General features: G+C 45.5%; 1 protein-coding gene across 4 annotated transcripts in view; it reads right to left on the bottom strand.

The window, feature by feature from the left end:
- The window catches only part of LOC126291818 (interference hedgehog), a 505,061-nt gene that overhangs the window by 83,265 nt on the left and 407,721 nt on the right, over nucleotides 1–14,075 (bottom strand). For all 4 annotated transcript variants that reach the window (XM_049985520.1, XM_049985517.1, XM_049985519.1 and 1 more), the window contains exon 3: nucleotides 6,055–6,344. In XM_049985520.1, the coding sequence (XP_049841477.1) occupies nucleotides 6,055–6,344 (290 nt within the window). The remainder of the gene's footprint in view (nucleotides 1–6,054; nucleotides 6,345–14,075) is intronic.

Below are 14,075 nucleotides of genomic sequence, written 5' to 3'. Positions count from 1 at the left end.
GAACTGGACTTCGGCTCGGAGAAATTTATCACCCAAAGGTAGAAGAAATGCAATAAAACAAACACGCTTTGTACATTCTGCAAATTATACACATCAAAAAAAAAGTTTTGCATTACCTCGGTTCCTAGAGTTCCGGAACCTGTACAGAAAATTGGAATAGAGATCAACATAAACATCATTTCCGCCCTTTTTACTGCTCATGAAAACCACACATTGCATGCTGTACCACCATATGGCGAGACCTTCAGAGATGGTGGTCCAGATTAATGTACACACCGGTACCTCTAGTACCCAGTAGCACGTCCTTTTGCATTGATGCATGCCTGTATTTGTCGTGTCATACTATCAACAAGTCCATCAAGGCATTGTCCAGATTGTCCTAATCCTCAACGGCGATTCTGCGTAGATCCCTCAGAGCGGATGGTGGGTCACGTCGTCCATAAACAGCGCTTTTCAATCTACCCCATGCATGTTCGATATGGTCGTGTCTGGAGAACATGCTGGTCTCTCTAGTCGAGCGATGTCGTTACACTGAAGGAAGTCATTCACAAGATGTGCACGTTGGGGATGCGAATTGTCGTCCGTAAAGACGAATGCCTCGCCAATTTGCTGCCGATGTGGTTACAATGTCGATCGGAGGATGGCATTCACGTATCGTACACCCGTTACGGCGCCTTCCACGACCACCAGCGGCGTACGTCGGCCCCACATAATGCCACCCCAAAACCTCTACTTTGCTGCACTCGCTGGACAGTGTGTCTAACGCGTTCAGCCTGACCGGGTTGCCTCCAAACACGTCTCAGACGATTGTCTGGTTGAAGGCATATGCGACACTCATCGGTGAAGAGAACGTGATGCCAATCCTGACGGTTCCATTCGGCATGTTGTTGGGCCCATGTGTACCGCACTGCATGGTGTCGTGGTTGCAAAGGTGGACCTCACCATGAAGCCTATTGCGCACAGTTTGAGTCGTAACACGACGACCTGTGGCTGCACGAAAAGCATTATTCAACATGGTGGCATTGCTTTCAGAATTCCTCCGAGCCATAATCCGCAGGTAACGGTCATCCACTGCAGTAGCAGCCCTTGAGCGGCCTGAACGAGGCATGTCATCGACAGTTCCTGTCTGTCTGTGTCTCCTCCATGTCCGAACAACATGGTTTTGGTTCACTACGAGACACCTAGACACTTCCCTTGTTGAGAGCCCTTCCTAACACAAAGTAACAATGCGGACGCGATCGAACCGCGGTATTGACCGTCTAGGGATGGCTGAACTACAAAAAACACGAGCCGTGTACCTCCTTCCTGGTGGAATGACGAACTGATCGGCTGTCGGACCCCATCCGTCTTAGGCGCTGCTCATACATGGTTGTTTACATCTTTGGGCGGGTTTAGTGACATCTCTAAACAGTCATAGGGACTGTGTGATACAATATCTACAGTCAAGGTCTATCTTCAGGACTGTTAGGAACGGGGCAGATGCAAAACTTTTTTTGATGTGTGTACTTTCAAGCATGGAAAAGACACATCTTATTAAAACGAGAGTGAGGGAGAAAAGTGGTATTACAGAAATTTTTTAAAAAAAATAGATTTCAACTATTTTCACAGATCTTGTGTCCTTTTCATTCAGAGGTGTACATGCGGATTAATTTAAATGACAGGATAAACGTACCGTACAACCAAGAATTTTAACGTGCAAGATGCAGTAAAACATGACGCGATGGGCAGACGGTGGGCGTTATACTGTGTGTGTGTGTGTGTGTGTGTGTGTGTGTGTGTGTGTGTGTGCGTGCGCGTGTGTGTGTCTGCGTGTGTGTGTGCGTGCGTGCAGCACACTCAGGACAAGTTCACAGAGCAGCTACAGTGCAAATGTTTGAACGTTGCTGCAGGCAGCAGTTAAAAACATGACGCCATAGGCACGAAGATTACCGACTTGCGCCGGTATGTATCCAGCAGAACTAGGGGGCATAGTGACACAGCTACGGGAACAGATGGTACCACCCATTGTTTATATTAAATCTTGTGGTTTTATTGTTGTGATTGTAAGAAATAGTGTTTTAAAATCTACATCTCACACCACTATTTTGTAAAAAATGATTTCTCATTGTGAGCTTCATCACAGGTTTTCAGATATTGAAACTTGTGATTTACATGGGGAGAAGGGGGGGGGGGGGAGGAAGGGAGGAGAAGGTACAGGGAGGGGGGCGATTATATGGTTTAAGAGGTGCGTTGCGACACCTAGAACTTTTGCCGGCCGCTGTGGTCTAGCGGTTCTAGGCGCTCAGTCCGGAACCGCGCGACTGCTACGGTCGCAGGTTCGAATCCTGCCTCGGGCATGGATGAGTGTGATGTCCTCAGGTTAGTTAGGTTTAAGTAGTTCTGAGTTCTAGGGGACTGATGACCTCAGATGTTAAGTCCCATAGTGCTCAGAGCCATTAGAACCATTTGAAGCTAAAACTATTACAACTAAAGTGGCCGGCCGCGATGGTCTCGTGGTTCTAGGCGCGCAGTCCGGAACCGTGCTACTGCTACGGTCGCAGGTTCGAATCCTGCCTCGGGCATGGACGTGTGTGATGTCCTTAGGTTAGTTAGGTTTAAGTAGTTCTAAGTTCTAGGGGACTAATGACCACAGCAGTTGAGTCCCATAGTGCTCAGAGCCACTTGAACCATTTGAACAACTAAAGTACTGCCTCCTCCTCTAAATTATCTTGCAACGAAAAGCAGGATGGTACCGACCATATATCCGACAAGAAGGGAGCAATAAGTGAATAACGAAGTACACCGTGTCACGTATCTCGGCTTACTCAGAGAACAAGAAAGTACTCACTGACTGGTTGCCAGTGATTCAGTTGTCAGGAACGGTTGGCTGCTGCTTCGAAACGTTCGAAACAGTTAACGGTATCGCTTTTCCCACCACAAACTGCATGTCCGAAAGAACAGATACCATCTTCATATATAGTTCAGGTAAACAGGCCATTGACCTTCTTCTTCTGTCCGGATGCACACGCATTGTTCGAACTCTTATGGGACTCGGTAAGATTGTCTGGTACGAGTAATGAGTGTAATGGGCAGGGGAACTACGAATGTAGTGTGTGGACATTAAGTTGGGAATGTGGGTCTCACGGGGAGCGTGCAAGGGATAAATCCCTGCAGTCGCACTATCCTCTGTGTCCTCGGTGGCTTTCTAAATCCGCATTGACAGTGTGTCAATAGACCGCTGTCTTCGAGATAGTTCACAATGCTCGAACACAATGTTGTTGTTTTGTTGTTGTTGTGGTGGTGGTGGTCTTCAGTCCAGAGACTGGTTTGCTGCGGCTCTCCGTGCTACTCTATTCTGTGCAAGATTCTTCATCTCCCCGTACCTATCGCAATCTACATCCTTCTGAATCTGATAGTGTATTCATCTCTTCGTTTCCCTCTACGATTTTTACCCTCCGCGCTGCCCTCCAATACTAAATCGGAGATCCCTCGATGCCTTCGAACATGTCCTACCAACTGATCCCATCTTCTAGTCAAGTTGTGCCACAAACTCCTCTTCTACCCAATTCTGTTCAATAACTCCTCATTAGTTATATGATCTACCCACCTAATCTTCAGCATTCTTCTGTAGCAACACATTTCGAAAGCTTCTATTCTCTTCTTGTCCAAACTACTAATCGTCCACGTTTCAGTTCCATACACGGCTACCCTCCATACAAATACTTTCAGAAACGACTTCCTGACACTTATATCTATGCTCGAAGTTAACAAATTTCTCTTCTTCAGAAACGCTTTCCTTTGCCATTGCCAGTCTACATTTTATATCCTCTCTACTTCGACCATCATCAGTTATTTTGCTCCCCAAATAGCAAAACTTATTTACTACTTAAAGCGTCTCATTTCCTAATCTAATTCGACTACATTCCATTATCCTCGTTTTGCTTTTATTGATGTTCATCTTATATCCTCCTTTCAAGATACTGATCATTCCGTCCAGCTGCTCTTCCAGGTCCTTTCCTGTCTCTGGCAGAATTACAGTGTCATCGGCGAACCTTAAAGCTTTTATTTCTTCTCCATGGATTTTAATTCCGAATTTTTCTTTTGTTTCCTTCACTGCTTGCGCAATATACAGACTGAATAACATCGGGGAAAGGCTATAACCCTGTCTCACTCCCTTTCCAACAATTGCTTCCCTTTCATGTTCCTCGACTCTTATAACTGCCATCTCGTTTCTGTACAAATTGTAAATAGCCTTTCGCTCCCATTTTTTAACCCCTGCCACCTTCAGAATTTGAAAGAGAGTATTCCAGTCAACATTGTCAAAAGCTTTCTCTAAGTCTACAAATGCTAGAAACGTGTTCCAAAATTCTACAACCGATCGACGTTAGAGATATAGGTCTATTGTTCTGCACATCTGCTGGACGTTCCTTCTCGAAAACGGGGATAACCTGTGCCCTTTTCCAATCTTTTGGAACCCTTCGCTCTTCTAGAGATCTACGGTACACCGCTGAAAGAAGTGGGCAAAGTTCCTTCGCGTACTATGTGTAATATTGGTGTGACTTGGGCATGTTTCCACATTATAGTTCACAATTTTTTTGTCAGGACCAGTTTTTGTTAGGACCACAGTCTCCTCCCTGACAATATGAGGCTACATTAAAATACACTACTGGCCATTAAAATTGCTACACAAAGAAGAAATGCAGATGGCAAACAGGTATTCATTGGACAAATATATTATACTAGAACTGACATGTGATACATCCTGAGAAATCAGTACCCAGAACAACCACCTCTGGCCGTAATAACGGCCACGATACGCCTGGGCATTCAGTCAAACAGAGTTTGGATGGCGTGTACAGGTACAGCTGCCCATGCAGCTTCAACACGATACCACAATTCATCAAGAGTAGTGACTGGCGTATTGTGACGAGCCAAATGCTCGGCCACCATTGACCAATCGTTTTCAGTTGGTGAGAGATCTGGAGAATGTGCCAGGGCAGCAGTCGAACATTTTCTGTACCGAGAGAGGCCCGTAAAGGACCTGCAACATGCGGTCGTGCATTATCCTGCTGAAATGTAGGGTTTCGCAGGGATCGAACTAAGAGTAGAGCCACGGGTCGTAACACATCTGAAATGTAACGTCCACTGTTCAAAGTGTCGTCAATGCGAACAAGAGGTGGCCGAGACGTGTAACGAAGGGCACCCCGTACCATCACGGCGGGTGATACGCCAGTATGGCGATGACGAATACACGCTTCCAATGTGCGATGTCACCAAACACGGATGAGACCATCATGATGCTGTAAACAGAACCTGGTTCATCCGGAAAAATGACGTTTTGCCATTCGTGCACCCAGGTTCGTCGTTGAGTATACCATCGCTGCCGCTCCTGTCTGTGATGGCAGCGTCATGAGTAACCGCAGCCATGGTCTCCGAGCTGATAGTCCATTCTGCAGCAAACGTCGCCGAACTGTTCGTGCAGGTGGTTGTTGTCTTGCAAACGTCCACATCTGTTGACTCAGGGATCGAGAGGTGGATGCACGGTCCGTTACAGCCATGCGGATAAGATGCCTGTCATCTCGACAGCTAGTGATACGAGGCCGTTGGGAACCAGCACGGCGTTCCGTATTACACTCCTGAACCCACCGATTCGATTTTCTACTAAAAGTCATTGGATGTCGACCAACGCGAGCAGCAATGCCGCGATATGATAAACCGCAATCGCGATAGGCTACAATCCGACCTTTATCAAAGTCGGAAACGTGATGGTACGCGTTTCTCCTCCTTACACGAGGCATCACAACAACGCCGGTCAACTGCTGTTTGTGTATGAGAAATCGGTTGGAAACTTTCCTCATGTCAGCAATTTGTAAGCGTCGCCACCGGCGCCAACCTTGTGTGAATGCTCTGGAAAGCTAATCATTTGTATATCACAGCATCTTCTTCCTGTCGGTTGAATTTAGGGTCTGTAGCGCGTCGTCTTCCTGGTGTGGCAATTTTAATGGCCAGTAGTGTGTTTAAGTTTTTCACGTGGCGCCCGTGGTAACTGCGAGCGCCCGCTGCCGTGGTACCGACCTGGTAGTCGCCGGCCTGGTCGTAGCTGGTGACGTGCACCTGGTAGCTGGACCGCACGCGGCCCTTGCCGCCGTTGGCTCCGGAGGGAGCCGGGTGCGCCTGCTGGGCGTGGGACGACGCCGACGACGCCGACGTCGACTGCGCCTGCTGCGGCACGTGCGACACGAAGCGGCCGGCGTGCTTCCAGCGGATGCGATCCGCCCCCGAGCGCAGCCGGCAGTCGAACGAGACGCGGTCCCCCAGCGGCGCGACCGCGTCCTCAGGGCTCCGCAGGAACAGCTGCGTCATGTCTGCACGGCAAACACACGGCGGGCTCTCATCACTAGGAACCAAATTTTAATGACAGGTCATATTTTGTTCTGAATCAGGGGTCTCCAAACATTTTAGTCCGCGGGATACATTGACTCCTTCACGAAGTCATAAGGGTCAAGATCTACCTAGTGTAGGGTGACCAAACGTCCCGGAAAACCGGGATTGTCCCGGTTTTCATCCCTGTGTTCCGGTGTCCCGAAAATTTGTTTCGGGACGCTCAAAATTCCCGGAATTCAATTTTTAACTACATTTCGTGAAACTTTCTCAAATTTTTGGGATTTCGCTATATTAAAGGAAATAAAACACAAGAAATTAATATACACTCCTGGAAATTGAAATAAGAACACCGTGAATTCATTGTCCCAGGAAGGGGAAACTTTATTGACACATTCCTGGGGTCACATACATCACATGATCACACTGACAGAACCAGAGGCACATAGACACAGCCAACAGAGCATGCACAATGTCGGCTCTAGTACAGTGTATATCCACCTTTCGCAGCAATGCAGGCTGCTATTCTCCCATGGAGACGATCGTAGAGATGCTGGATGTAGTCCTGTGGAACGGCTTGCCATGCCATTTCTACCTGGCGCCTCAGTTGGACCAGCGTTCGTGCTTGACGTGCAGACCGCGTGAGACGATGCTTCATCCAGTCCCAAACATGCTCAATGGGGGACAGATCCGGAGATCTTGCTGGCCAGGGTAGTTGACTTACACCTTCTAGAGCACGTTGGGTGGCACGGGATACATGCGGACGTGCATTGTCCTGATGGAACAGCAAGTTCCCTTGCCGGTCTAGGAATGGTAGAACGATGGGTTCGATGACGGTTTGGATGTACCGTGCACTATTCAGTGTCCCCTCGACGATCACCAGAGGTGTACAGCCAGTGTAGGAGATCGCTCCCCACACCATGATGCTGGGTGTTGGCCCTGTGTGTCTCGGTCGTATGCAGTCCTGATTGTGGCGCTCACCTGCACGGCGCCAAACACGCATATGACCATCATTGGCACCAAGGCAGAAGCGACTCTCATCGCTGAAGACGACACGTCTCCATTCGTCCCTCCATTCACGCCTGTCGCGACACCACTGGAGGCGGGCTGCACGATGTTGGGCTGTGAGCGGAAGACGGCCTAACGGTGTGCGGGACCATAGCCCAGCTTCATGGAGACGGTTGCGAATGGTCCTCGCCGATACTCCAGGAGCAACAGTGTCCCTAATTTGCTGGGAAGTGGCGGTGTGGTCCCCTACGGCACTGCGTAGGATCCTACGGTCTTGGCGTGCATCCGTGCGTCGCTGCGGTCCGGTCCCAGGTCGACGGGCACGTGCACCTTCCGCCGACCACTGGCGACAACATCGATGTACTGTGGAGACCTCACGCCCCACGTGTTGAGCAATTCGGCGGTACGTCCACCCGGCCTCCCGCATGCCCACTATACGCCCTCGCTCAAAGTCCGTCAACTGCACATACGGTTCACGTCCACGCTGTCGCGGCATGCTACCAGTGTTAAAGACTGCGATGGAGCTCCGTATGGCACGGCAAACTGGCTGACACTGACGGCGGCGGTGCACAAATGCTGCGCAGATAGCGCCATTCGACGGCCAACACCGCGGTTCCTGGTGTGTCCGCTGTGCCGTGCGTGTGATCATTGCTTGTACAGCCCTTTCGCAGTGTCCGGAGCAAGTATGGTGGGTCTGACACACCGGTGTCAATGTGTTCTTTTTTCCATTTCCAGGAGTGTATTTTAGCTTATTTGTCTAAAACCTCCGTTGTCCCATACTAGTAATCACAGTATCAGTATTGATACACTCAGGCAATAATTTATTTTGAGCGGTACTTTGGCCAACAAATAGCAAGTTGTATTATTGTAAGAGAGCTATGAAACTGTCCGATTGTCGCGCCACTTACACACTCATTGTCAGAACAGTGTAGTAGTTGATGTTTCGTCAGACAAACTGCAATACTTTTTTCTCATATTAGTGGTATTATTGCTGCAGTACTGTGAAACGCAATGCCGAAACGTCCCTGCAAGTTCAGTGACTGTTATCCCAAGGAATGGAATTTCATTAAGAAAGGTCGTTTTGGTTACGAAGCAGAGTGTTCCGTATGTAACTGTTTTATTAGTATAAGTCATGGTGGACGTTCTGACATAGTTGATCATATCAGGTCAAAGAAACACATTAACAGATACAGTGCACCGAGCTGCAGTAAAACTCTACAAAATTATTTTGTGAAACATCAGTCAAGTGAAGAGACGAAAGTTGGAGCAGCCGAGCTTACACTAGCCTACCACACGGTAAAACATCACCAAACTTATAGATGTAGTGATTGTACTAATAAGCTTAACAGCATTATGTTTGATGATTCCTCCATTGCAAAAAAGTTTAGTTCAGCAAGAACTACAGTGTCAGCCTTAGTGAAAGGAGTTATTGCTCCCCAGAGTGTAAAGGGAAGTCTTAAATACAACAAAAAGTCTTCTTTCTACGGGATATCCACTGATGCCAGCAATCATAAGGCCACTAAAATATTTCCATTTTTTTGTTCAGTGTTTCGATATTAATCAGGGAATTCAGACCAAACTTTTAAGGTGAGTTCCCCACCTAATGAAACATCTGACGAAATTTCAAGATTTTGTATGAATATTATCGAAATGTTCGATCTTGAGAAAAATAAATGTATGGCATTTTGTGGAGACAACATCAACACAAACTTTGGTGGTTTAAAAAAAACAAGGCAAATGCAACGTATTTACCCAATTAAAATCAACATTGCATGAAAACATTGAAGGCATAGGGTGCCCTGCACATGTTTTACACAATAGCGTACAGACATCTGCGGACAGTTTAAGTGATGTTGAAACTATCGTCATGAAGGTATACTCACACTTTTACATTTATACTGTTAGAACAGAGAGGCTTAAGGAGTTCTGTGGTTATGTGGGAACTGAATATATGAAAGTAATGTGTCACTCGAAATCTCGCTGGTTATCACTGCTTCCAGCAGTTGAAAGAGTAATCCGCCTGTTTGAACCGTTAAAAGATTTTTTCCTAAATGAAGACAAAGCCCCCAAAATATCGTTCCAGTTTTTCAGTAACCCTTTAGGTGAAGCCTACTTATAGTTCACTCACAGTCAGCTTAGCACTTTGCAGCATGGCATAAAGGAAATTGAAGGAAGCACGAAAAGTGTAATAGAGGTAAATGATGCTTTGAAAAATACTCTGTAAACTGTTACTAAGAGGAGAGAACAGCAGTTCATTTCTTTTAATGTTTAATCTGTCCTTAAAAGAGCAGAAGTATCAGAAGCAGCGAAAAGGAGTTTTAGAGAAGAAGTTAACAAGTTTTATGACACTTGTGTAGAATACCTTAGCAAGTGGAGCGCCTCATGTTTACCCTCATCGCCGGTGTTTGATTGGATGTTACTTAAGAGAGTGACAAAATGGGAAAGTGTTGAAGGAACAGTTTCTTATTTGAAGAGTAAAGAGATTGAAATCGATGATTCCATTATCTTTGATCAGTTCGGCGTACTGACAAATTTTGTTGAAGAAAGTCTTCACAAGTGGAATGATGAAAAAAAAAACACCATTGGAATGTCATGAGAATTGGGTGAGGTTTTTTTTAAAAAAAAAAAGCTGTGACTGTCTTCAGCATTACTCTGAGTTGGTAATAATTGCAAGGTATTTATTTGCAATCCCAGCCCATAATGCCAATGTGGAAAGAATATTTTCGTTCATGAATATCCAGTGGACTGATGAAAGAAACAGAATGGAGGTGGACTCTCTTGAAGCAATCCTGCAGATCCTGTACAACTACAAAATGGATTGTGCCGAGTTTGATCACGGTGTCTCAAAGAACAAAGACATGATCAAGAAGGCTGGAGACAGTGAAAAATACCCTTTTCTCCAAGGACAGTCAATTCCATCTACAAGTGCTCAGTAATATTAAAGCTCATGTTAATACTAATTGATTAAAAGTTGAATGGCTGTAAAATTTTGTAAAATCGTAATACATTTCTTTATTACTGTATACGTTTATTAAATGTCATCAATTATACAGATAATCTAGGTTATATCAATCTTCTGTATCCTCTTATTAGTTATAGTAATCGGGTTTACAAAATGTATCAACAAAACATTAATATTTAAAATTAAGAAACCTGGGTACATGTGGAATGAGGTGTCCATTGGCATTCGGGTGAATGTGTCCCAGTTTTCACCGAAAATAATTTGGTCACCCTAACCTAGTGGGATTAAAGCAGCCTAGGACTCCATGACTTCCGTAATGTAAGGCTAAAGGAAAGATGAAATCGCAAAAATCTAAGGTTGTGGGAATACTGAAACGAACTACGATTTTTATTTCATTACATAATTTTGATTGGTGGACGTACCAGACCGAAATTCTGGCGTATTTTATTCTGGCGAATTTCACGGACAAAAAAGTATGTCACTGCACATTCTTCACGAAAGCGTCCTGCAAAGTTAACGAAATCTCAAAATCATTGTTAGCAACACTATTACTACAAGACGTAACAGAGGAATAGTATGTCAACGCATTGTTATTTCAAGCGGCGCAACAATAAGTTTACTTATGCAGTCTTGTAGCGAGTAGCAGAGCCAGTGTCGGGGTGTATTGGTCGCCATAGGCCTCGAAACTCAATTGTTGGCAGTATAGGCACCACCTCTAATATTTGGCGGGCCGGGTACCGGGGATGTCCGGCCAGCTAACTCGGGCCGTAGTTTGGAGACCTCTGTTCTGGACTATAGGGTGAATTTTAGAACAATTTATACACAAATCTAGGCATTTTAGTGTCGAAAAATGTGAAAGTCATATTTCAACAAATTTTAGTAATAGGTCATATTGCGGCTAACTTTTAATATAATAGGCCATATTTCCGTCAACTTTAGCCAAAAATGCATATACAGTTTTTCTCGTATGTTACGGGACACATGAATAAGAAAACGAATATGTTGCTCACGAGACAATATTTAACGTGCTATTATAAAAGATAAACAGATAAATTAGTACACAGCTTCATTTCTCAGGACTGTAGCAGAAAATCGGTGTACCACAACAGTCGTTTCGCGAACATAAAACATTGTTGCGCAGAGTCGACAATACACTCTCAGAGCCAACAATGGCAGTCGCACAGGTGTTCCCAGTAGCCAGTTTGAATACAGCCTTTGCCTTGTTCAACATGCCTAAAGCAAAATGCTCCGACAGCGTGAAGTTGCGAGGATATGTTCAAGAACTTGCAAAAAAAAAAAAAAAAAAAAAAAAAAAAAAAAAAAAAAAAAAAAAGGTTCAAATGGCTCTGAGCACTATGGGGCTTAACTTCTGAGGTCATCAGTCCCCTAGAACTTACAACTACTTAAACCTAACGAACCTAAGGACAACACAGACATCCATGCCCGAGGCAGGATTCGAACCTGCGACCGTAGCGGTCGCGCGGTTCCAGACTGCAGCGCCTAGAACCGCTCGGCCACTCCGGCCGGCGAGAATTTGCAGACAAGTTCTTTAGTACTGATGGGGAAAATATTATTTTGTTAACTGTGTGAACTTAAAGTTAGTGCAGAAAAGCGCTTTAATGTGCAACAACACTGTAATATCGCTCAACACAGCGGCTGTGCGAAACGAAGTGCTGAAAATAACAGCAGGCAAACGCTGTTATTTGAAGAGGCAGGTCAATCGTCAACCGTGCAATCATTCTGCAAGGATTTGTGTCAGATGATGGTGTCCTGCAACATCCCATTGGAAAAGCTGAAGACTCCACACTTCAGATGGTTGTTGGAGAAGTATACAACACATCCAGTTCCAGATGAATCTACACTGAGAAGGAACTATTTATCCGTATGCTACAACGATGTGCTGAACAAAATACGAATTACTATTGCTGAGCAGAATATCTAGCTGTCGACAGATGAAACTACAGATATTAGTGGGCGACATATTGCAAATGTTGTTGGTGGTGTTCTAAAAGTTCATGGCCCTGGAAATACGTTCCTACTAACGTGTGAAGCTCTCGATAGAGTAAAGAATTAGGCGATTGCTATCTTGTTTGACAACTCTCTGAAGCTACCTTGGCTGGATAGTGTGAAAAGAGACAACGTTTAGCTCCTTGTAACACATGATGCTTCATATATGGCTAAAGCAGCCAAAGGGCTTCAGATTCTCTACCCCAGTATGGTGTACGCCACTTGCCTCGCACATGCGTTGCACAGAGTTGCCGAAGATGTGCGATCAAATTACCGTGACGTCGACAAATTAATTTCCTCTGGCAAGAAAATCTATGCGAAGGCTCCGCTAAGGGTGCAGAAATTCAGGGAACAAACACATTCAACGCCCCTCCCACCTAAACCTGTTCTTACACGATGGAGTTCTTGGCTTAATGCTGTTGAGTATTACTGCACCAACTACACCCAAATAAAGAAAATCTTCTGTGAGCTTGATAGCGATGAATCAAGTGCTATCTAAATTGTGAAAGAAGTTTTTACAGATAAATTGTCTCGAAACTTCATCAACGACAATTTTTCAGTGATATCAAAAGCCATCAAACGACTGGAAGCCGTTGGCACTCAGCTATGTGGGGCCCTGAGTATTGTGCAACATGTGCAGAGTGAGTTGTGTCGAGCCCCTGGTCACGTGGCTGACAAAGTGAAAACCAAATTGCAAAGTGTTCTCCAACGGAATCCTGGATATTCTACGCTGTGCAAAATTAGTGACAGTCTTTCAGGGAATGCCGCAACATTTGAAGATAGTGAAACAAAGCTGAACTCCAGTGACCTGGCTGCCTTCAAATACGCTCCAGTGACGTCTTGTGAAGTGGAGAGGAGCTTTTCCAAGTACAAAACTATCCTCAGCGACAACCGTAGTAGATCTTTGACAGTGGAAAACCTGAAGATGCACCTTGTGATCCAGTGCAACTTTGCAGATACTGAAGATTGACATACAGTATTAAATAATGTGAAACGCTTTAAACACTATGTAGAAATAAAAACATTGTTTTAGTGTTTCGATAGATGACCTTTTCACTGAACTTTGTGTTTAGAAAACAAAAAAGACATTCAAAAAATAGGTGCAAATTAGCCACGAACCCTACAGAAAGAAAGAACTATACCTACAACATTTTGAGCAGTGAATTTTGTATTACTTTTTGGTGAATAAAAAATTAAATAAACAAAAATGCTTTAAATAAACTTCTATTAAGTCATATTTTATTTTTAAAGTCATACACTCCTGGAAACGGAAAAAAGAACACATTGACACCGGTGTGTCAGACCCACCATACTTGCTCCAGACACTGCAGAGGGCTATACAAGCAATGATCACAGGCACGGCACAGCAGACACACTAGGAACCGCGGTGTTGGCTGTCGAATGGCGCTAGCTGCGCAGCATTTGTGCACCGCCGCCGTCAGTGTCAGCCAGTTGCCGTGCCATACGGAGCTCCATCGCAGTCTTTAACACTGGTAGCTTGCCGTGACAGCGTGGACGTGAACCGTATGTGCAGTTGACGGACATTGAGCGAGGGCGTATAGTGGGCATGCGGGAGGCCGGGTGGACGTACCGCCGAATTGCTCAACACGTGGGGCGTGAGGTCTCCACAGTACATCGATGTTGTCGCCAGTGGTCGGCGGAAGGTGCACGTGCCCATTGACCTGGGACCGAAGCGCAGCGACGCACGAATGCACGCCAAGACCGTAGGATCCTATGC

The sequence above is a fragment of the Schistocerca gregaria genome, chromosome 9 (assembly GCF_023897955.1).
Source record: "Schistocerca gregaria isolate iqSchGreg1 chromosome 9, iqSchGreg1.2, whole genome shotgun sequence".
Classification (NCBI taxonomy): domain Eukaryota; kingdom Metazoa; phylum Arthropoda; class Insecta; order Orthoptera; family Acrididae; genus Schistocerca; species Schistocerca gregaria.
This window is presented reverse-complemented; position numbering and strand designations above follow the sequence as displayed.